At 42.8% G+C, this 23,858-nt stretch overlaps 6 protein-coding genes across 6 annotated transcripts; 3 read left to right on the top strand and 3 right to left on the bottom strand.

Annotated features, from left to right (window-relative positions):
- Positions 1-7,782: 7,782 nt before the first annotated feature.
- Positions 7,783-9,850, top strand: LOC6616659. Its single transcript, XM_002040980.2, has 2 exons — positions 7,783-9,614; positions 9,679-9,850. Exons 1-2 carry the CDS (start codon positions 8,424-8,426, stop codon positions 9,790-9,792), a joined length of 1,305 nt encoding a protein of 434 aa, XP_002041016.1. The 5' UTR covers positions 7,783-8,423; the 3' UTR covers positions 9,793-9,850.
- Positions 9,851-14,890: 5,040 nt separating this feature from the next.
- Positions 14,891-15,689, top strand: LOC6616658. Its single transcript, XM_002040979.2, has one exon. The coding sequence runs from the start codon at positions 14,993-14,995 to the stop codon at positions 15,644-15,646; it is 654 nt and encodes a 217-aa protein (XP_002041015.1). The 5' UTR covers positions 14,891-14,992; the 3' UTR covers positions 15,647-15,689.
- A 1,746-nt stretch (positions 15,690-17,435) lies between these two features.
- On the bottom strand, positions 17,436-20,434 carry LOC116801548 (protein TAPT1 homolog). Its single transcript, XM_032721875.1, has 3 exons — positions 20,147-20,434; positions 19,113-19,723; positions 17,436-19,041 (listed from the first exon to the last, which is right to left on the bottom strand). The coding sequence occupies exons 1-3, from the start codon at positions 20,343-20,345 to the stop codon at positions 17,827-17,829; spliced, it is 2,025 nt and encodes a 674-aa protein (XP_032577766.1). The 5' UTR covers positions 20,346-20,434; the 3' UTR covers positions 17,436-17,826.
- Positions 20,435-20,694: 260 nt separating this feature from the next.
- On the top strand, positions 20,695-21,523 carry LOC6616657 (nuclear cap-binding protein subunit 2). Its single transcript, XM_002040978.2, has 3 exons — positions 20,695-20,811; positions 20,867-21,084; positions 21,254-21,523. The coding sequence occupies exons 1-3, from the start codon at positions 20,764-20,766 to the stop codon at positions 21,450-21,452; spliced, it is 465 nt and encodes a 154-aa protein (XP_002041014.1). The 5' UTR covers positions 20,695-20,763; the 3' UTR covers positions 21,453-21,523.
- On the bottom strand, positions 21,520-22,584 carry LOC6616656 (peroxiredoxin-5, mitochondrial). The gene is made up of 3 exons (XM_002040977.2): positions 22,430-22,584; positions 22,088-22,222; positions 21,520-21,973 (listed from the first exon to the last, which is right to left on the bottom strand). The coding sequence occupies exons 1-3, from the start codon at positions 22,535-22,537 to the stop codon at positions 21,644-21,646; spliced, it is 573 nt and encodes a 190-aa protein (XP_002041013.1). The 5' UTR covers positions 22,538-22,584; the 3' UTR covers positions 21,520-21,643.
- A 67-nt stretch (positions 22,585-22,651) lies between these two features.
- LOC6616655 (ubiquitin-like protein 4A) lies at positions 22,652-23,362 on the bottom strand. The gene is made up of 2 exons (XM_002040976.2): positions 23,217-23,362; positions 22,652-23,157 (listed from the first exon to the last, which is right to left on the bottom strand). Exons 1-2 carry the CDS (start codon positions 23,262-23,264, stop codon positions 22,813-22,815), a joined length of 393 nt encoding a protein of 130 aa, XP_002041012.1. The 5' UTR covers positions 23,265-23,362; the 3' UTR covers positions 22,652-22,812.
- Positions 23,363-23,858: the final 496 nt, after the last annotated feature.

The following is a 23,858-nucleotide window of genomic DNA, read 5'->3' as shown; positions in this document are numbered from 1 at the left end:
TTCAAGGTCCCCTATCCAAGCCACAGCACAGTTGGCACTGTACCTCATCGACATTGAGAAGTGGCTCTCTGACTGGCGAATAAAAGTAAACGAGCAAAAATGCAAGCACGTGACGTTTACGCTAAACAGACAAGACTGTCCTCCGCTCTTGTTGAACAACATACCACTCCCGAAAGCAGATGAGGTAGCATACCTAGGAGTACACCTTGACAGAAGACTCACATGGCGCAGGCACATTGAAGCCAAAAAAACCCAACTTAAACTCAAAGCCAACAACTTACACTGGCTCATCAACTCTGGTTCTCCGCTCAGCCTAGACCACAAGGTCTTGCTCTACAATTCTGTATTGAAACCTATCTGGACCTATGGCTCACAGTTATGGGGCAATGCCAGCAACAGCAATATTGACATCATACAGCGAGCACAATCAAAGATCCTGAGAACCATCACTGGGGCACCGTGGTACGTTCGGAGTGAAAACATCCAAAGAGACTTAAATATCCCATCAGTTACCAACGCAATCACGGAACTTAAGGAAAAATACCATAGCAAGCTTTACACGCACCCCAACCACCTAGCGCGAGGTCTAATCCAGCTCAGCAGCCGTTCCCGACTCCGGCGAAAGGACCTACCAACCCAGCGAATAAATTATTAGGGCCGCTTAATCATAGAACAGTTGGAAAAATAATACAACTGTTCAAAAAATACTTGTTATAGTTAAGATTTTTAAACTTATTGTTAGTTCTTATACAAGAAGATTCAATAAATAAAAGAAAAGCAAAAAAAAAAAAAAAGTCTGCAGATCGATGGCCAGAGATAATTTCTTTAAGAAATAAATAGTTGTAAAATACCAAAATGATAATTAATTAAATATCCGACATTTTATGGCCGCCTGGCAGACTTTCCACCAAGCGCCCTCATGTGGAGCAGTCTAGTGCAACGTGTCAACGTGGCCAAGACCATTTACATTTACACCTGGCCAGGCGTCGATATCGGAGGCTCGGACTGCTCCACACTTGCCACGCTAATGAGATGGCCACTCGGCCCGAAGAAGTTTGACATTTTGACCAGGCCAACACCGAAAAAAATAAAAAAAAAAGCGAGGGACCACCAGCCGAGTGCGATCATCATCCGTTGAATTCATTTCTCGACGTTTTTCCCTTGTTCCAAGCGATGCTTATCAGTGATTTTGTTGCTGCGGCAGCAGCATCCATGATCTGATCAGTTGGCTGTACCGTTTCTGTGTGCCTCAATTAATGAATATACAAATCTGGAACTCATCTCGTCTCCGCTCGCAACTGATGCTTATCGCAAAAATAAAATGCCGAAAAATCGATTAATGCAAATGCGGCTAAATAACTTACAATTATACTAAAGTGTTGAAAACGATTTGATTATTTGATTGCTCTACGATTGTTGGCTAGAGATGCCACAACAACAACACCAGTGTTGTTTTGGGCTGATAAGCCAAGCGAAACTGGCTGAAATATTAATTTCTTGACACTTGACATGGAAAAGTGAGAATAAATTAGCTGCGACCGATCTGATCATCATCAGTGCGGCTTGTTGGCCGGAAATGAGGCATTAATCGACGGGCTCAAGTCAACTGCACTCGGTTAACAATTTGTCAGGCCAAGAGCATCTATTCACCATTCATGGATATGGGATGCACATCGATTGTCGCTCTTTGAATTGTGAATGAAAATTTTGAAAATTTGTGGGAGTGGTGGTGAGCTGAACAGGGGGGCAGGCAGGCAAAAGCCCTCGAGAAAAGACCTTTGTCCAACTGGCTTGTTTATAAATAGAAGTAAATTAATAACATAAGTACCTAATCCAATCAATCAAACTGGTAAATCACACAGCCAGCCTATGGAAACCAAACGCCAAAAGCCCAGCCAAAGGTAACTCAAAAAAAAAAAAAAAAAACATCGGGGCAACACAACAACCATGACAACAACAACTGTGACTGACTGACTACAAGATAAAAACATCAACGGCAACAGCCACAACAATCACAACAACCAAGCAGACGCAGTCTGTCCGTAAAATTGTAGCTGTAACAAAAAAAATCGGATATGCCCATCCCTAAAAAGGCAGCAGATACAAATATGAAAGGGTAAAGTCACATTTGTCAGGCTCTTGAATACCCTAAATAATGAGATCGAACTAAGAGCTTAAACCGAGCTAAAACATTCGGTTAGAGGAACTAAAAGTGATTAATGAAGTAATAACTAACAGCAAGATATAAGAAAGTTGTATATTTACTTCAAATATCAATGAAAGTGAATATTAAGTCCCTTTGTTTATATCCATCACATAAGTACTCCTATCTTCATTATGGATTTGTATGACATTAACTATTCAAAGATTAGTTTTTAGATAGCAACTAGCATTGTACATACGACTATTTGCTTTCTTTTATAAAATAGTTTGAAGCTGAAAATGATTGAAATCAAAAAATGAATCAATTTCCTGAATAAATGTGTAGTTTCTTCCAATACCCAAGAATATAAAAAGTATTTTAGTATTTTTTAGAATATTTGGTATTTCCGGTTTGAAGAATTGCTTAATTCTATGAAATGATGTAGCTTTATAAAATATTACAAAACTAATAGTATTGTGCTTCCCTCTGGGGGTATATCACTCACATCATAATATTATTATGAGAAGAGTAGACTTTTTGCTATATACCCTCGTTCTTCCCCCCCTTCTGTTTCTCCTGCGCCGTGAGCTGCTTTCTACGGTATGGAGAAGGCATGTTGAGTTGATGTTGATGCTGTCGCCCGGCGACATTGCGGAACTGTAGCCGACATTCAGTCTTTGGGTCTTCGGTCGTGGGTCTCTCTCCAGCTGCCCCGTTCCGAATCTTTGCGCCGCCTGTCTCCCAGTGACTGTCTGTCTCCTGAGGTCCGCTGGCTTTCGTTGGGTTCTTCAGTCCAGTTTTTGCCAGATCTGTGGCTGGTGCTGCTGCTGCTGCTGGTGGTTGCTGGCTGCCTCACCCGCAAAGTCCAGGTCTGGCCAATCCTTTTTTTATATGTATATATTTTACTCTTTTTAGCATTTTTTTTCTTTTCTTCGCCCAGCTCAGCTTCACTTGGCTCTGGGGTCTCTGGCTGTGGCTCTTTTTATGAATATGAATGGCTTAGCACGCGCCTTTTAAGCCACCAGCTGAGATGACTTGTGGCTTTTCAATTTCTCGTTGTTGCGTTTTGCTCTTTTACTTGTCGATTCCTCTTGGCCTCTGGTTTACCCCCTGCTTCAGAAACGTCGCTCGTATTGATCATTTTATTTCCAACGTTGTTGGGTTTTATTTCTTATATATATATTTCTTTTTTTTCTCTGAATTATTGAGTACTTGACGGTCTGTGGGTCTCCGTTTGTCTGGGATTCTGATTCAAGCTCGATGACTGAGCGCATTTTCTTGTCTTTTCTACTTATTTGCAATACTTAACGCATTACTTGACATTCTTTTGTCTTAGAAATCATCTAGAGTAGCAAAAGCAAATGTAGGGTATCCACCGGTTCGCCTTTTTTCGATGATCTTTGGCCCCTTGCAATTGCCTTTGACAATAGTGTTTGTGCGCCGGAAATGAGTAATCAAGATTATGCGATATTAGCAAAAATAGATTTTCGATTTCGTTTGATTGATGAGCTGAGCTGATTGAACATGACGAGATTGAAGATTTTTCCCGTTGAACCGCATCGATGTTTGTTTGAAATTCGATGCGTTACCGGTCATAACTCCTTCTGTATAAGTCAGTCAAATAATATTGTGAATGCAATCAAGTGCTGAGTTATGAATCGTTTCGAGCAGGTGAAATGCTAGCCACTATAAGCCGGCGATTTATGTAGCTTTGGTAGCTCAACTGCAACTTGTCACACACACGCCTTGCATTATTGGTTGCTTGGAAAAGCGGTTAGTATCGCTTACCTATATCGGTTTTCCCTGCCAGCAACAAAAAGCCAAAGGGGCGCAACAGTACCAAACTGGGCCGCAAAATGAACTTAATCAAGTAATGACCGAACTGATGAGGAGCGGCCACATTTCTTTGGGCCATGCCTCGACATTGGTAACATGAGAATATGAGTAATACAACAGATACAGATCAGTAGCCAGACAATAAAACCAAAGCCCAGACTAGACTCGACTTGGCCCATTGCCATTAAAACCGAGTTCCCGAGTCCAAGCCCTTCTAATTGGCGCGTCCAGTAAAAAAGCTGGAACAAAAACGAAACGGGCGGAGAAAAGAATACCCGCTTCTCGAAGTGGGGCATAAAAACCAACATTTTATGTAATGTGTTCATTAGAGTCGATAGCGATTCTCATCTTCCTCGACTGAATAATTGATCCAATAACACAGCGTGCCGTTGATTTTTTACAATCCGGCGATAAAGTTTACTATCTCAGATCGATATTATCGCCAAATAGTTATTAATTGAGGCGTCTGGCCCAGAATTTCCCTCAGTCTTTTCCATTGTCTCTTCGGCCTTATTTTATGGCCATGCGAATTACCTTAATTTCTTAATTTGCATATTAAAAATCGGAAATTTTTTATAGATCTACATATAGTTGTAAGAAACGTTTTTCTGGTATTTTGTTCATGCGAGGAGATAAACAGACAAATTAACGATCTTTACCTAGATTGAAAACCTTTGAACAAGGTCCATAAAATGTTGAAACCATCAAAATGGTAAATGCTAAACCATGAAGTTTTGGAAAGGCAACTTGACGATGTCTTTTTCTTTTTAAATTGTATTAGTAAAAGTCGAGGTACCACAAGATCATCTTAAATCAAATATATTCAAGTTTGTTACAAAATTTCATTGCCATTTCATTCCTCCCGCATTTCTTTTCCAAATTAGTATCGAAGTTAATGTCACTTTGATGGCGTTTTTTAGGTGTAACTGGCAATTAGTGGGATGAAAGTGGAAGATCGGGGGGAGAGTGGCTGTCGTCTAGGGCAACATTGTCACTAGACTTTAGGCCTGTCTTCTGCGCCTGACAGTTCGACATGAAAATGCCACACGCATGCGCCACAGCCAATCCCAATTGCCACATGTTGGTAATAACAAGTCCGGTTTTGGGCCTTCTACTCGGATGCAAGGCATCCTACTATGCCGTCCTCTGCCGTACTTGCTGGCACATAAAATCACTGAAAGACGCGCTTACAGTTGCTATCATTATTATTATTATTATTACCATTATTGAATGCTGCTCGGTGCTGGCGCATGGCATAAAGTAACCGAGTCAACGACTGGTCATTAAGCTGCAAACAAAATGTTTGTCCGTTCGCGTTTTCCAATTGAATTCCCGCTCATAATCGGGGATAACATTCCGTAAGCCTCTCTTAAGATCCAACCGCATAAATACGTGTTTTATATAACGCAAATTGTGTGCATAAATCAAAACCAACAAGTGGCGGGAGTATAAAGACATTTGCAAAGGAGTTCCATAGGAAGTTTTGCCCACAAGACTCCAAGCCAAATGGCAGTGGAGATTCAACGTGATTGATAAACTGTTTGCTGTAATGCAGTTGGATTCCGACGATTTGGTTTAGTGATATGTATATATTTGAACAATCAAAAAAGTGGCAGTTTGACTGTCGAGTAGGGAAACATTCGGGTTCAAAGTCCGCAGAGACCTGACAATGAATATATTAAAAAAGTAAACGAATGTTAATACTACTTTCTTAGAAATAGCTCAAGTAAGATTTCAGTTGCGTATTTAAAGAATGCACTCAGAAAAAAAACCGATATCGATAACAAAATCTAGCCAAGTTCGATTTCTCAGTATGCGCAGATCGAGATCGATCTATTCTCTAAATACATTAAAATTGAGATCGTTTTCGTCTCGAAATCAAAAAGTATTCTTCGCGTGATAATGATTGATACCACTGATTGATGCCACTAAGTGTGATCACAGTTTCTTTCGTTCTCAATTTTTCTGGGTGTATAATAGTTGATAACGGAGATGAGCAGGTAACAACCATATGAGTCCGAATCACCTTCAAAAATCATCTGTTTTGGGTAACAATGAAGCCACTTTTTGCTTACTTCTCCATCTGCAAAAGAAGTGCCATTTAACGGCGTACAGGCAGCAAATTAAGGTCCCCGAACATCAAAGACCTCCCAGAGGTGTCTGCCGCCGACTCCAGGAGTAACCCTCTCATATTGGCCGCCAGTGGCTCAATCTCAGAACTGAAAGCAGTGGCCAGCTGAATGCAGGTGGTAGCAGCCCTGGGGGCCGTCAAATTACCATCGTTGACTGGCCGATCTGCCAGCCGATGGCCCTGCTAATAAAGCCGTAAAATTAAACGCCAACAGGCGCAGCAAAGTGGCAAGTTGCGGCGACTTCTTGGCCAAGTCGAGGGGCAGTGATAAACGCCCAGAGATGTTTTGAATTGTTTATTCGCGTGCAAATAATTGCAGGCCAACTGGTTAGTTTGCAACTTGGATTGGCTGCGCATAACGTGGCGTATTGTAATCAGTTGGCCAGGCCATAATAACAAGCTTCCCGTGTTGAGCGATTTGGTTGCGGGGCGTCGAGGGCGTCGATATCCCAGCCTAATGAGCCGCTAATGAGAAAGCATCGCTGCAGGTCTCTTCGATCAAGTTGAGATATATAGCCGTACATATAGCAGCCGATCAAGGATATGACGAAAGTCCACTGCGAATGGGCGTTGCTGAGTCTAAAAAAATAATTAAAATATTTACCCGAAAAATGCCAGATGCAAACTATTTCGAATTTCAAGACATTTAAACTGGTTGCGGTGGTTAAAGCCAAATGTAAACGCCCCAAATGCGGGCAGTCGCAATTTGTATCTGTATCTGTGTATCTCATGTGTATCTGCACAGTTGTATCTGGCTCTAAAGGCCCACCCGACAAGGCCATAAACGCTATTCCTTTCCAGCCAAAGGCCAGTAAACGAACGAAGAAATAAAATGTTAAGCACTTGTTGATTGGGTTAGGCAGATTCGGTATGATGGAAAAAATGTGGAATATGAACACGTTTAAATATTCAAATTACCAATTTATTTATTTAAAAGAAAAAATGCGCCTAATGAAGGAATTAAAGAAGTTTTGAATTAAATGCGCCAAATCCAATTAGCAGTTATATGAAATCTTTATAGATTCAAGAAATTTGTTGCAAACAAATTGATATAACATACATTTTACAGTTTATTAAAATGTTTTCAATGTTTAATGGGGAAAAGTAAGAGTCAATTTATTTAAAATCTAATGACTGCTATATTAACTAAGTGCAATCAAATAATTGCTAACTTATCCGAGCAGTTAAATCTTATATTATTAATATGGTGCTTTAGTTGCATAATGCTTTGTATAATTTTAGTAGGACTATTCACAGTTTAACAGATGGAATATGCTTGTAAAATCTAAGGAAATACTTTAAAAATATCTGGATTTTTTCTTTAAAATGTGGCTCACACTGTTGCGGACAAATTGGTAGCCTGGATGGTTCCACCTTTCGCAAATGCAATCACATCAGCATCTGGGGTGGGGTTTGCTGTGATTCGCATTGCCACCCAAAGGCGAGCTATTCCCATTCGCCTCCTCGAATCTGTCCAAGCTGTCAGAAGTGGCGAGAATAGCAACGGTTGTCGACAAGAGCAATAAAGCGCCGAGGAAACCGAGAAACATTTATTTAATTAACTTGCATCGAGAGTTGTTGAAGTGTATTAATAAAACATTTCAATTTTCCATATTTTCCAGCAGCCACAGGCATGCCACACACACAAACACACACTTTCGACGAGTCTTGTGATTTTTCTCGTTCGTTTCCATTGTGAAACTTGTTTTAATACCAACTGCAGCCAGCCAATCGTCTAATTGATGCCACAGCAAAATGTTTGGGAAACAAAAGCCGAGATATGAGCAGTCAAGTGTCATAAATAAGTTTCCGAACAACTCGTCGGCTCATTAGCGAAGAGTTTGGAACACGGACTGGCCCAGAGAAGTGCCGCCCGAGATGAGATGGCATTGGGAAAAGTGGAATAGTGAAAAAGTGGAAGAGTGGTGTCCAACTGGAGCGGCCCAAGTGTCCCCGTCGATTAGGTCGGGGACCCCATGCCTGGGACCATAAAACAAAATCAGTTTGAAATGAAAACATATCCGTGGCTCGTTAGCATCCGATCTCAGCAGGGTGGTAGCAGTGACACCAGTCTTTGGCTGCAAACTGGGGGAAATTTTCATTTGAATTTCTCGTTGCAGTGGGACAAACTCGAAAAACGTTTGCACTTTGTGGCCAGGAACCAAAAGAGATACATATTTTAAGAAAAAAAAAACAAAGTAGTCCTAAGTGCTTTGTTTTACTTCAACAATTTAGACAAAAACATTTCACACTTTGAAAACAAACAGCAAATTTAGCAACTCACACACAAATGCATAAACTTTAAGCTGCAAAATGCCTTCGCCAAGAAACGAAGATAAGAATTCGAACGATATGGGTGGTGGCAGTGATTCCGAGCGGGAAAATGAGGATCTGGCCATGCTGAAGATTGTTCTCAGGAAGCTGAGTGTCAACGATCAGACGTTACTGCATCGCCATGTTAGCCATATTCCGGATGCGCTTCATATGCTCTGGAGGTTGAAACATCCACGCCTGAACTTTGAGTTGATGCAACGGAAACTGCATGGATCCGATCTGGAGTTGTTTCTACAGGAAATGATCACGGATATTCCCAGCATTAAATTCCGCAGTGAGAACTTGCAGGACGAATTGAACATCCTGGAACGGGCCAATATTGGACGTCTGCTGCACGTGAAATGCTGCATCATTACCTGGGAAAAATCGCCGAGCAAACAGAATACCAAATTCCCTCATTGGCCATTTCTCGCACTGCCAAAATTGATGAGCAATCTGACCGATCTGGATGTATACTGCCCAGTGCAGGATTGCTTTATTGACCAATTTGGCAAATTGGAAGCCCTGAAGATCGCTCAAGAGATTTCTAAACCAGCTATGGAGGCCATTTACTTGAGTGGCGCACCATTGAAGTGTTTGAATCTATCGGGTTCTCATACATATCCCATGTGTTGCATCTCATACTGCAAACAACTGAGCAACTTATTTGTAAATCTAGACACTTTTTTGGCAGGTCAAAATGAGATTCTTAAGTTGCCAAAGCTTACTCAGCTGAAAATCACTGAGATTCGAGAAAACAAGGACACAACGAAAGCCCTAGCCAATGTGGTGCACACAAAAGGCAATGAACTCGTGGGCATTCAAATGAATTGCATCTTTGAGGATCATGTCAAGTGCCTAAGTGAGTTGGCTCTAAATCGCTGCATGAATCTGACGGAACTGCAGTTGTCCAATTGCATATTTGCATATCAGGACATGGCCAAGTTGTGCCTGCCCGTTGCCATAACTTTGGCTCGGTTCTCCAACTGTCCAGATCTCACTGATGAACAGCTCTTGGACTTCATCAAGGCTAATGCCCAAATGGAGGAGCTTCTACTGGATCAGTGCCCAGAACTGACGGAAGATCTACTTCATGGTGTTCTTAAAGTACGCAGCAGTGGCAATAAACAAGTGCACCTGTTGCTCAGAATTGCAAATAGTCCGAATCTTTGGGATACATATCAACAGAACGTAAGTATCTATTGGTTTTCACTTGTATCTATTGGTTTTTTTTCTGAATTTTAAAACTTTTCAGTTGAAGTATTGGACACGAAAGGTATCTATTCTTAAAATGGAAAGTTTGGAAAGTTCTGTCTCGGAGGACATTGTTATGCACTTTGACCTAGCGAAGGAAAATGAAAATTTATAACGTGCTTTTAAGTGGCGTTCCTAGAACCCTTTAATAAACGCAACTATTGACTAAGTCATGGGAGCCTTTCTTCTTGGTATTGATATATGGAATCATAAGGATAGGATCACATGCACATATGGAAGCTTAGTCTGGCCATTAGCTGTAATTAATCTTGAGTCTATCAGGTGGCATCAAACCAGTCTGCATGGACTTCTCCGCTTGCTAATTGGCCGCCTGCCATGTGGCGATTTGTCATAGTCACCGACTCCACCACGCATGCGCCACGCATGTGGCACCCGTACGCCCCTTTGGGGCCGCCACGCCCCCCTCTTCCGCCCGATGCGGTGGGGCGTAAAAGCCACACGCAACAGCTACACGATTTTCAACAACAAAATTTGTCATATGTGACGATGGCTGGGGCTTATTTGCTTCTCGATTTTTTCTTTTTTTTCCTTTTTTTGCCGCATTTTGTGCGTTTCGGTGCTTTGGGCTTTGAGCATTTTGTCATTGGTGGCGGCGACCACCGTTGCGGAATGCAAACAAATTTGTGAACATGACGCGGTTAACACAGTTTCAACTCCACAACTCGGCGACTGTCGCTGGGGCCACCCATTGTTATAATTATTGGGCGCCCGTTTGCCAGTGACAATTTGGCCTGGCTTTCAGGTTAGCCAAAGTTAGGCATTTGTGGAGCAAACAGTAAACCAGCGACATGTGTTGAAAGTCCTGCGAGGACAGCTGTTTTTTTGGATATACTTTTCCAGGATTTGTGACCGAAGAGCAGTCATAAGTTTTGAAAATGCGAATTGGGACATTTTCGAAATGGAATTGTATCATTTATGAGTAACAGCAGCTTGTTGCATAGCTATTGCAAGTTGTTTCAAAATAAACTAAGTTGAACTAAGTTAACTATTGAAGAAGTGGAATGTGATCACCTACAAATCATTTGCATGATGTTAATGAAATATATTTTGCCATCTATAAAACATATGTCACTGATTGTTTGTGCCACATATTCGATTTCACCTTTACGTCTCGCTTGAAAATCACGAATGCATAGACCCTAATAACTTGTGCGACCTCTGTCTGCCCTTGGACCCGCATTCCCCCTCCATATCACCACTCAGCGAGGAGCTGAGCCAGTTTCCAGATCCCTGAGAGCTAGTCCACTAATTCGTTTTCACACTTTTCATGCATCGGACAGGTCGAAATGGCTGGCGGCGAATTGGCAGCGCCTAATTTCATACGCCAGTCCAAGTTCTAGTCCCCCACAACCACACAAGGCAAAAATGTTTAAGAAAAAAATAAAAATGCATATTAAAAGAGTATTTGTTAGTCTGCTACTAAAAAAAAGTTGTCTTAATGATTAAAATTTATGGCAAAAGTGCTTAAAACCCACTTATAGGCAGGCATAGTGATGAAGATAATATTGCTGCATACTTTTCGACAGCTTTTGAGATATATATCTCAAGGATATTCGTTTGATTTTCTTTCAGTGCACATGGCACCCGTCGCCAGCCGACTAATATTTATATTTGCCCTGCATTTCTCACTCCGCCGATTGCCAGCGATTTGATAAGCAAATGGAAATGCAGTTCGCTGGAGAAAGAGAATAGTGCTGCAGATCGGAGGAGGTTGGGGGGCAAGATTGGTGGAGCAGGGGGCTTCAGTGCGATGATGGCGGCGAAAGGTGCAAATAAATAATTTGCAGTAGCCGGGCGGCGACCACTCGACGACCCACTGTTGGCCTACCTACCAGTCAACCGACCGACTTGGCCAACTGAAACCCCAACTCCGCTCCACCGAAAGCGACGGCCAGACAAATATTTTATTGCAAATTTGCTGATATTGGACGACAGGCGGGCACTGGAGCAGTTTGTAGTGCTGCTGCTACGCTCTTGTCCGGCTGTTTTGCATATTAAATTTATTTTATTGAATATAGCCGAAGATTTAGTTAGATACGCGAGGGTGGATCGTGTAGTATTCAATCATTAAAATTAATTATAGCTGAAGTTAAATGCCTAAACAATGTTATCGAGTTTAAACAATCTTTTGAGCATTTTATTATAATTTAATGTTTGCTTTTTAGGGTATAAAACCGATCTCCAACTAGACTTGCTAATAAATGTGCTATTTTAATAGGCTCTTTCTAGCCAGTAATTGCAATGGAAAACTGCTCTAATAAAGTGGTCCGTAATCGACTGGAAACCTAAGAGATTTCCCCCGAAATTACCGCCAGTAATGTGCGAGTTTTGCGAACCGCCCTCTTGCTGGCCGGCATGTGCGCTTTTCCAGCTCATTGTGATAGCCAGCTCCACCGGGTGAGCTGTGTGCAGCCCCCGCCAGCGGGGTGGCGCATAATTGCCATCGGATTCGGTTGGTGGATGGAGGAGGCCCAGCGGGCGATGAATTATTAATTGCCGTTGATTTGCATTGGGATCGGAACGGTGCGGGATCATTACCGCGACCGGCTATCTTGCCAAGCGAACCGATCTCGCATATAGTGTAAACATAATAATCAACGGGCATTAAATGCCGATATTTGCCGATATATATATACATATACATATGCAGCAGAATGCGCTTTGCAAAATGGCCGGCGGTCAGCGCGGCCCCCAATTGACACCTGAGCGGCCGAGCTGCCTATTATTGCTATTTTTGCTGCTGCTCCTGCTGCCGCTGCAGTTGCAGCTGTAATTGTTATTTATGCACTTGCATTTAGCCGTCTGTATGTGGCATGCGGAGCAGCGCATAGCGGCCATGCCCCCTGGGATGGGCGTAACGCCAGCAATTTGCAGTGCTGCGCCAACGATTACGTAACAGTTGGGAACGCTTAATTGTGGGGCCAAAAGCGACCCACAATGATGCTCAAAATTAAATTGCACTTGGTTATTATCAGTCGGAAGAACAGAGGGTTAAGATTCAACGATCTATTTATGCAGTATTTTTATTCCTCAAAATTAAGAGCATATAATTAGTAATCATAAATCGCTGTCAAGAAATACATATTCAAATGTCAAGTAAAACGCACAAATATATACATTTTTTGTCAATAATTATAAATATTATTATTATAAATATTAAAATTTTATTAAATCCATATTAAATGTACTTACCTTGATATAAATACAAATGTTTTGATTTCTAATTGGATTATATTTAGATTTTCTAATTGGAATATTAGCTCATGTTACTTTGCAGTCTAGTTGGACACACACGTACGCACGCACACGCGTAAACTTCAATATGGCGGCCGCGACGAAAACGAGACAGAAGATCCTTCTGCGGATCTTACAAAAATGGATAAATAAATAAATTTCCTAGTTTTTTTGTTTAGGGCAGGGCTCGCGTGCTTAAGTTCAACTTGAAAAAGTCGCAAGTGACTACTGTGCGATCCCTGGAATCTCAAGCGGCAAAAAAATGAAGATAAAATGTGTACACAAGACAAATGTACAGTACATATATGTATGTATGTACGTAAGGAGCAGCTGCCCTCTTTTGTTGTTGCACTTAAAGTCGCTAAAATGCGGTGCGTTCGCTTGTCAAAACTGCAGCAGCATTCAGCCTTTTTTTATGTTAAGAAGCCACAAAGAGATGACGCAGTCGAAATGGTTAAATGAATTAACCCTTTTACTTTGGACAAGCACACACACACACGCATGTGTGCTTGCAACAGGCAATACAGTGGCTACAACAATAGCAGACAGGGCTTTGTGATTTTACTGGACGTTCTTGTAGTTTTGGCCAACACACGGATTAAGTTAAACGCGCGGAAAAATATTCGACACAAAATCACGCGATTTGAGCTAAAAATTAAATAACACAATTGCTCGGAAACTTGGGAAAACATGGCGTGAGGATATTGATAACGATTCTTCTTACTTTTTATCGATTGGCATCGTCGGAGCTATCGCAGGGTACTGCCAACTTGTCTCAATTTACTAGAGGTCATTGAACTTAAATATATTATTAAAAATACAACGAATTTAACACTGTTTTATATTTATTTAGAGGAAAAGAATATTATGAATATAAGTGCAAGCTGAATTTTGAAAAGCAAGGTACTTAACTGAATATTACATCCCAAATTCAATTGTTCGTTTTCAAGTGTACTAACTTTTTGGCGTTGCATGAGCGGCTCGTGTGTACAAACATTTATTTAAATGCTTAACCCCACCTCTCGCCACTTCAGATGAAGCTGGAGCTGGAGCCGAATCTGAAGCTGGAAGCTTGGAGCACGGTGGAGAATTGCGCGTAAATTCGTTGCGGTCTGCGCGTCATCAACGTAATCGCCGTCAACAGCAGTCAACAGCATCAAACTGGCAGGCAAATGTTGCTACTGTTTCCAGACGCAGCAGACCGTCCGGCCAACAGAAGCAAACGAAGCAACAGAAGCACCAACCGCCGCGGTGAAGTGGTTTTTTATGATCAGACGAGATGAGCCGAGCCCAAAGCAGCACTTTCCATACGAGAAAGAAGACGGAGGCTACAACAAAAGCGTGTCTTTCGAGTTCGCTAATGGGAACTACATACATATCTACACACATATGTATGTATGTATGTATGTTTAGTACATTCCGGGTACAAAGTGCATTTTGTGGAACACCTTTGGGCAGAATGTAAACCACTAACAAATTGGAGCAGACATAGGACCTCTACGTTTATTATCATCCTTGTACGTAAATCTTTAAAATTGATTTTACTCTTACATATTTTGAAGAATTTGAATTAACTACTAGATTAGTAGAATGACAGCTCTTTCGAGAATATAAAATAGCCATGTCCGTCCGCATATTTGTCCGTATGACCGTCCGTATGAACGCTGTGATTTCGAAAACTTAAGAAGCATCGTTTTTTCACTTCTTTTTGATCATATCCTCGCTTTGCTCCTTCCGTTTGATCATTTTATTTTGACCATTACCTGGTGGTCATTGCATTTTGTCCATTTCGTATTGTTCATTCCATTTTGACCATTAAGTTTTTCCAATTTCGTTTAGGTCTCTCTTTGGTCATTTCGTTGTGGTCCTTCGTTTTGATCCCTTATGTAGCTATAACCATAACTTTGGTCAAATCTTTTTGACCAAATTGACTTGAGCTTAGTTTCCGGCTCTTAACATTCTATTTTTGTAATTTTTGAGCAAATACTTCACATTGAAATGGATTACTTCAAACATAGTACACCTGCCAGTTTTGTCAAACATTCGAAGCGACTGCAGAAATGAGGGTCTACTTGTATCAGATGCGCCCGGTGCTCTTCCTGTTCTACACGGTGGAGACGACGGCCAACATGTTCGTTTTGTACTACCAACTGAAAGCATTTGTTTTCGTCAATCTGACCACAATGATTTGGAATGATGTTCTGATCCACAGCTTTTATATGACCTTCATTTACATATTCACGGTGATAACGCTCTTTGCCAGCATAAATCTCTGCACCGGCCAGCGCACATCGATCGTTGAGGAAGTGGTTCGTTCTCTGATCGGATTCGTTCTATATACGGTAATCTCGTTGATGGCACTGGGCGATGCGGAGACGGATTTCTATATATGGTACGATGGGAGGAACCCGGATGAAATACTATATCCGGAGAAGCCGCTTCATCCGTTCTTCGGTAGCCTGCGGGACCAGGCGACGGCCTCTCTGGTGTCCAGTGTTATCTATCTGCTGCACTGCCTCATTGCGTTGGATGTCCTGCTGTCGAATGACGATTCCGATGACGAACGTGATGCATCCGATTCCTCCGACGATATAAACGACGAGGTCGACTACGTTCCGGTGCGTCTCTACGTCTTTGGCGGAGTGATGCAGCGCTGGCTCGAGCAGTACGACTGGTTCCAGGACTTTACCCGCAGTGGAGTCACAGATATCTGATATCTCCTTTTATACAACTACAATTACATGATACGCAAAACTTCTTATCGCTCTTATAGGTGATTATGCAGCCTTTGGATTTTGGTTACATTCGGTGCAGGAAACCCTAATCATCAGCATTCCCATGACGTCAGTGGGAAGCAACAGTTCGGCCTGCATCATATAAAGCTCATTGTCGTCAATGTGTCAGCGATAAGCAGCTGGGGCCAGAACATCTACATAAGCACGCGTATCTATAGTATCTATGTATCTGGGTGCGAGTATCTGTATCTGCCAGTGCGCAGGTCGAAAGCTAACGGGAAGAATCGATATATGTACTATGATGTTGGGGCACAGTCAAGAGCAAGGTGAAGAGGCATTGGCCTGGTGCTCCTGGGTGTGGTGCTTTCATTCATAAAAAAAAACTGGTCCACATGGCATCTGGACTCATTCAAGGCTACTTCTAGCCCAGACCAAGGATGTCCTTATGCCGCTCATAAACTATGCAATATGATTAGAAAGTCTGAATGCTTAGATCTACTTTTCTAAACTATATATTCGGTCATTCGAAAAGTTTGGCCAGGTGATGCTAATACTATGGCCTACTTTTCGGGGTTCTTTTAATAAGATGCATGTTCATGATCTTCGCTGTGAAAATGCAACAACAAATCAATTTCACACTATTATTTTTATTATATATTATTTTTAAGTATTATTAGTATTATTTTTAAGTATTTCCCCTCTTCTAAAGCTTAATTTTCCCATACGAAACCCACTTAAATCTTAAATGCTACAATTTAAGCACAAGATCCCATAAATACTCCACTTTAAACAGAAGTCAAACAAAACAGCAATAAATCTGCGCAAAAATCACACTCAACAAGAAGGAAAAACGTATTTTCCGCCCACGCATTTAGCGAAATGTGAAAAATACATAAATGCGAGAGGGAAAATCGATAAGGACGCCATTCCGCAGGAGCGTCGTGTCCTTGAAAAAGGGAAAGACCATTCATGAAGTTGGCCCAACTTTTCATGAATGAAAGCGGCCAGCGAGGAGAAGTTCTAACATTTTGGTGAGTTTGCGCGCCATTAAGTGCGAATTTTCCAAGGGGTTTTCCTCTGCGAAAACTTCCCCATTTTTTCAGGCCACTGACGCAACCACAATGCGCTGTTCCAAGGTCAGCGTAAAATTTCATTCATAAAACTGATACGCCCCGCGGCGTAGATATACATGTATATATATCCATGGCGCGTGTAAGTTCCCAGGAGGTGGTCATGGTTGGAGTAGGGAAGCTTGGAGCTGGGTGTGCGGATATGGGGCTGAGTGAGCACTCCATTTGCAGCTTGTTGATTTTCCTACGCGTGCAAACACAAACAAAGCGGGAAACCATTTCATTCATGAATCCAACTCAGTGAGGGGGGTGGGGGGTAGCTCCAAACTTCTGATCCCAAAGATTTTTGGGGAGCTCGTCCAGAAAACAATTTCGCGCTAAGCTGAAAGCAATTTTTGCCTCTAGGAATTTGTGGTAAACTTAGTTTAGCTTGGCTTTTCATTCAGCTGGGAGTCATCTTGTCAACTTAAAAATGCTAAAGGTTATTGGATAAATGATGCGTGAGAGCATATCTGTTAAATAAATGAAATTGTTGTGTACGTCACATAGATTTTATGTTTTAAATTGCCTTCATTTAGGTTTATGCCAAGTTAATTGGAAGATATTTATTACACAATCTGATGTTAACGTGTCGTATGAGTAATATTTGTACATACCATTGACATACCAAAGTGGAATCCATTAAAAAATATAAGCTATTTGTGCTAAATAAATAAAAGAAAATGTTTAATATTAGACTTATAGATTGTTATGTACAATAGCAAAGTCAACTTTCTACTGTTATTCCATAATTATTATATAATTATCACCCCTCCTAATGGTAATAAATAGTTTGCCCAAAAGCTATTGAGTGTTTTTATTTTGCAAGGGCTCGGAAACAGCCAAAAAATTTAAAAAAGTTCATAGAAATACCATGGGACACACACCGTCTTAAGGATTTTGAGGCACAGTTCGATATTCCAGGGCTAATATAATTTCGGCTACGATCTAAAGTAATTTTTCAATCCAGTTCTCACTTATACTTAAACCAAAGCGCAACTACGTATAAGATAAAATCAAATATAATTATAAATTAGCATCGATTTATGGCTACAGTTGTATCGTTTGGTTGCCGCCCGCAGTACCAGCGGCTCCGCCCTTCTCCACCATGCTGGGCATGCCCGGCTCCGATTCGGAACGCTTGTGCGTTCGCTTGGGCAATCGTTGGGTGGCCTGCTTAGCCTTGGTACTTGCCAACCCGTCGCCGGAATTGTTGAGCAGCATCAGATCCGGTTGGCTGCGCACCAGGTCCTGCTCCTGGTAAACCTCCTGGACGGCTGAGCTGGCATTGGTGTTGGTCACCTGCTCGTTGAGGCAAACATCGTCCAGATCCACATCGCTGTTGGAGAAGAGAGCTGTGGCGCCCAGTTCCAGGGAGTTGGTCACGTCCAGCTCCTGCTCACTGACCGCCTTCTTTGGCGTGGATGTGGAACCGATTGAGGTTCGCGAGAAATTCTTACTCACATCGAGATGGCCGGCACTGGGCGGGGTCAACAGTGTGGTCACCTGGGCTGGCTTCGAGCCAATGCTAATGCTAATGTTATTATTATTATTATTTTGGTTCTGTCCGCCGGTCGCAGCCGCTGAGACAGGAGCAGCTGCGCCCATGACCGGCACATTGGTCATGCTACTCGGTGTAGAACTGTTGCGCTCTGTCTGATGTTCCTTCATCAGCTTGCAGGCCTTGCCCAGCGCACAGATGGTCAGGCAAATGCGCAGGCCCATGGCAAACAAGTAGGCAAGCAGGAAGAGCAGCCAGGCGGCAAGGTTCTCAAAAGAGACCGCTGTGTAGATGGCCTTTATCAAGACCACAGCCAGCGGAAATGGAATGAAGCCCATGCGTCTGGCCACCAAATCCGAATGATCGGAGAAGGCGTGCTTTTGCCGCGTCTGGGTCATATCGTAGGCCAAGCTGGTCGTGTACTCCCTGTAGATGCTCTCCGGCAGCTCATTGAATCGCGTGATAAACGCATGCTTCACCCAATCGATGAGGATTTCCGTGAACAGCACGGCAAAGCAGTCGGGCAGCATAACACAGAACTGGGTGATGCTCCAGTCAAACTCCTTCATGGTCTGGATGACCACAATGAACAGAAGCACAGAAAGATGGAATCGCTCCCGTACATCGCTACAGGTCAACTGGAACAGGTTGTTTTTGTCGAACTTCTTGAACACGGAACCCTTAAGCTCAACGAAATTATTCGATATCATGATGGTCAGCAGGCCCTTGTTGTTGGAGTTCACCGCCACATTCAAACAGGTGGCCTGAAGGAATAGTTTGGAAACCAAACCATTGAATCATAGAAAATGTGGTTTATAAAACTTGCATTACTCACCTGAAACATGATCAGTCCGCTGTGCAAGAAGACATAGATTAGCGTGAAGAGAACGTGCGTGAGTACTCCAAAGTGCTCTCGCTTGGAATTCTTTGGTTCTGTTGCCGTCCAGAAGAGAGCATCGATGGTGTCCTGACCAAAGGCGGACAACAGCCGGTCGCCCACCTCCAGCATATTGTAGAATATGTACAGCTTGATGATCGACTGCGACTTGATGATGTGGTACACTCGATTCGTGTCCACCAGCAGCATTATCAGCGTCACCGTCATCCAGATGACGCCCTTCAGCAGATCACAGATCTCCGCCGGCGACAGCAGCCTTTGTCCGCTGCTGCGCAGTCGAAAGATCCTTGCCATCGTCCTGGAAACCAGGGCCCAAACGGCCATCACAAATCGGACGGGCAGAAATGTGTGAATGTAGAGAAAGGAGTCGGCGCACTGCATAATCCCGTACACCATGAATCGCTCCAGATCCCGCGGTATGCGCATGAAGCTGTAGATCTTCTGCCTACGCGCCGAATAGCGCTCCTCGTCGTGCTCCAGCATATAGCCGCGTGTCATCTCCACCTTGAAGAAGTCGTAGAATGTGTTTGTGCTGGTCTCGGCGGGTCCTGCAAAAACAAAACAAAAATTAACGATAAGTATTAAACTAATTTATAGTTATGCATAGATTCTAATGATTTAAGTTAAATAGAGACCGATTGATTATAAAAACATTGAATATACATCATTATCCTTAAACAAAACTGCTTCAAAAATCACAAATTATGATATACTATATATTTAAAAGCTATATCTGTTATTTAAATTCATTAAAAATCTGTTTAGAACTTTAAATATAGCATCAAATCGAAGGTAAATCTGTATATTATGATCAAAAGTATAAGTTAAGTATGAAATAGCGCGCAAACAAATTAAAATTAGTTAACGTAAATGTCGTCCTAAGAACTAAATTATACTTTATTAAACTACAATATAAATAAATAAATGAATAATTCAAAAGTATGTATTTCCAATCAGAAATCCGTGTTTACCGCTCTGCAGTCGCTGCTGCCCTGAGCCCGCTGCCGGCGTCGCAGTCGGCGTCGCTGCAACGTCATCCTGGGCGAGCGGCGCCTTTTGCTTGTGCTCCTCCTGCTGCTGGTGATGCAGTTCCTCCACACGACTGCCGGTGACGTCGCCGCGAAAGCGCAGCTGCCGCTTGCCGCCCGCGGAATTGAGTGTGGAGTTCATTAAGTACGGTGTGGGGAGTCCATAAAATAAAATAATAACAACGAGCTACAAAATTTCTGGGCGAAACAGCAGCAACATAAAAATGTACTAACGCGTTCCGGAAATACCCAAAGGTAAACACTGTATGTATCGAATGTACAGAACTATCGCCTGAAGTCACAGCTTTATTTCCATTATATTTACATGTTAAATATTTGCAATGGTTTTTCTTCTAAGCTTCTTAAAGAATAAGTTTTTATTAGGGCAAAGAGTGAAGTATAGAATGATTTTTAAAATAATTTACTTTTGCTACCCAGTAAACTTTTTATATACTAGCTAACCGATTCATGCTTCAAAGTGCTATCGAATTATCAATCGCTGGAGTGCCGTCACTAAATAAACGCGTAGAAAATATTTCAATAGTTTATAGCTGAAAAATATGTTCGCATCTGTGGAATTAAGCTCATATCGCGATCAGCACTTCAAAGTGAGTACATCTAAAGGCGCCCCAGCAGATCTTCGACTCAATAAACCAATTGCAGGGCTCGCGCTCCGAGCAAGAGCGATCGCTCCGCGACTCGTGTACACTTTACGTGGGAAACCTCAGCTTCTACACCACCGAGGAGCAGATCCACGAGCTCTTCTCCCGCTGCGGCGATGTCCGTGTGATTGTGATGGGCCTGGACAAGTACAAGAAGACGCCCTGCGGATTTTGCTTCGTGGAATACTATGTCAGATCGGAGGCCGAGGCGGCCATGAGGTGAGCCATATCCATCTCCACGCGAGAGAAAGCCGCCTTTTTCCCGGCATTTGTAGAAGTAACCAGATCCTTGTCGGTTAAAGGGACAGCTGGGATATTTATATAACTTTGAAAAGTAAAAAATATCATCTCTTAACTAACTTCTTCACTCTTTCCTCGCACTACACAGATTTGTGAATGGCACCCGCTTGGACGACCGTCTGATTCGTGTGGACTGGGATGCCGGCTTCGTGGAGGGCAGGCAGTATGGACGCGGCAAAACCGGCGGCCAGGTGCGAGATGAATACCGCACAGATTACGATGCCGGCCGCGGAGGTTACGGCAAACTGTTGTCACAGAAGATCGCGCCAAACACGGACAATCGCTAGTTATAAGATAAAATGCAAAGACTATAAGCCCCCACAGATATTAGATATTAAAGCAACTCCCTTAGACATAACATCTCTAATCGCATATATATTGTACGTTTTACATAGTTCTTTTGAAGACGTAATTGATATCATTGCGGCCTAGCATTACTGTATGAGTTTCTAGTGTTTCCGGGCTGACTGGATTCCATTTACTTCTTGCCAATGTTGTTGGCCAGCGAGCAGCTGAGTCCGGTGCCATCGGGCTCGACATTCAGCTCGGTCACCTTGCCGTTCTCCACCACCAGCGAGTAGCGCTTGGAGCGCACGCCGCCCAGCGGTGGCAGATCGATGGTCACATCCAGGGCCTTGGTGAAACCGCCGGCGGGATCAGCTAGGAGGCGCACCTTGCCAGCGGCTCCGTGCTCCTTGCCCCAGGCGGACATCACAAAGGGATCGTTGACCGAAACGCAGACAATCTCGTCCACGCCCTGCTTGGACTTCAGCTCATCGGCGGAGCTCACATAGCCGGGCAAGTGGGTCTGTGGGTGTGGGGAAATGCATTATTCAGTTGGAATACATAAGCTGCATAAATTAAACAGAATTGCTGGGAGTCTCTACAATTATGAAGATGATTTTGCAACTATTCTACGCACCTTGGAGCACCCTGGAGTGAAGGCGCCGGGAACGCCGAAGATGATCACCTTCTTGCCATTGACCAGATCGCCAGTGTTGATTTTGTTGGCTGGCGAGTCCTCGAACAGATCCACCGCCGGCAGGGAGTCTCCTACCTGGAAATGAAGTGGGGGGCAGAAAGAAAGCACACAGGCACTTTTAGAGAGAAGAGGTAGCAAGATGGAGGCGATAACCTTGAAGCGTTGTAATTTCTAGGTGCCGCCGAAATCAATATTTATGCAGCTCGGCCCACCGGCTTATGTAATGGAATGTGGACTGCCGCACAGCCTGAAATCCGCGTTTGCCGGTCAACCTGCACTTACTTTCACCATAGCTGCACTGGTTTTGGACAGGGATCGCAGTGAAATGATTTGTCGGGGCAGCGCGGAGTTCACAACTCGGCCAAGAAATTTGCACGACAGCACACGCATTTCTCCTCTCTTTCTTCTTCTCACACACACAGGCACGCACGCACACAGCCAAAGACTGCATCTGGCTGGTGGAGCGTTGCCAGACCGCCGCGAAAAAGGAATATGGGCCGTGTGTTTTCAGTCAAGTCTTAATTTTTACTACCTCATATTTTTTAGTTCGTTTGTTTTGTTAGAGGGGGGAAATACAAATATTATGCTGTGAGGATAGACTTCCATCATATTTTTGGAGGGGGTGCTGGTGGTGGTTGCTTGTGGGTCTTGGCTCTTCAATGGCGCTATGTGCCCGCTCTGTTGATTATGCTATCGGACAGTCTCTCCAGGTCGTCCAGGCTCAGCTCGTTGATTTTCCGCTCGAAATCGGCCATAAACTCATTGGTCATACGCTCAGCCAGGAGCTCCGAATAGTGCTTGCGGAATCCCCGCAGGATGCTGTCCCTCAGGCAGGGCTTTATCACCACCAGATTGAGTTTGGTGCCCTCCTTTATGTTGGGATAGGACGCAATTGTCTGTTCGTTGTTCAGCGGTCGCCCCAACAGCAGTAGCTTTTGATTTGCCGCCGATATCTGCAGTTCCGCCTCGATCTGGTGTTTCACCTCCAGAATCGTCGATGTCGGCGCGACCTGCGTGGAATATTCCCATTTTAACGACCTCACTTGATTTTGGCATTGTTCATTCTTACCTCGATGGTGCAGTCCTTGCCCTTTAGCACCTTGATTGTGATCTGCATAGCAATTGCCGTAAACTTTATTAAAAATAATTAAAAGTCAAGCTCGCAAGCGATATAAACAATATGGCTTTGGCGTTGCCACCTGTATTGCCACCAAGTGTTATTAGACCAAGAGGCCCTGGTTTGTAAAACAAGGGCCGCAATATTTGCTAATATGTAATTTACAAAAAAAATTTTGATTACTTCGTAATTATCGTTTTTTAAACGATCAAAATAATTTATATAATATATATTATAAACTTGTAAAGTGCCAAATGTTAAATGTTAATTATTTATATTTAATGTACAAACTATCGAAAACCACGAAAAGATATTATTTTTAAAATTAAATTATGCGAGAACAACAATTAAATAACAGTTTATAAACATTTGGTTTATTATAATTAATAATGATATTTAGAGCTTTTGCATTGGGCAATAAGACAGTACTATATAGATAGTATATATATAATATTTAATGACTTTGATTTAAGTTAGTACCAATGCATAAGCCAAAGCTGGTTTTAGCTTTTAACCGGAGTCACTAAAATCTTCTCAAAAGAAACTATAAAGAGCCGGCTGGGTCAGGCAACGCCGCCGCCCGCCTGCAGCCCT

This window comes from Drosophila sechellia, chromosome 3R, assembly GCF_004382195.2.
Source record: "Drosophila sechellia strain sech25 chromosome 3R, ASM438219v1, whole genome shotgun sequence".
NCBI lineage: Eukaryota > Metazoa > Arthropoda > Insecta > Diptera > Drosophilidae > Drosophila > Drosophila sechellia.
This window is presented reverse-complemented; position numbering and strand designations above follow the sequence as displayed.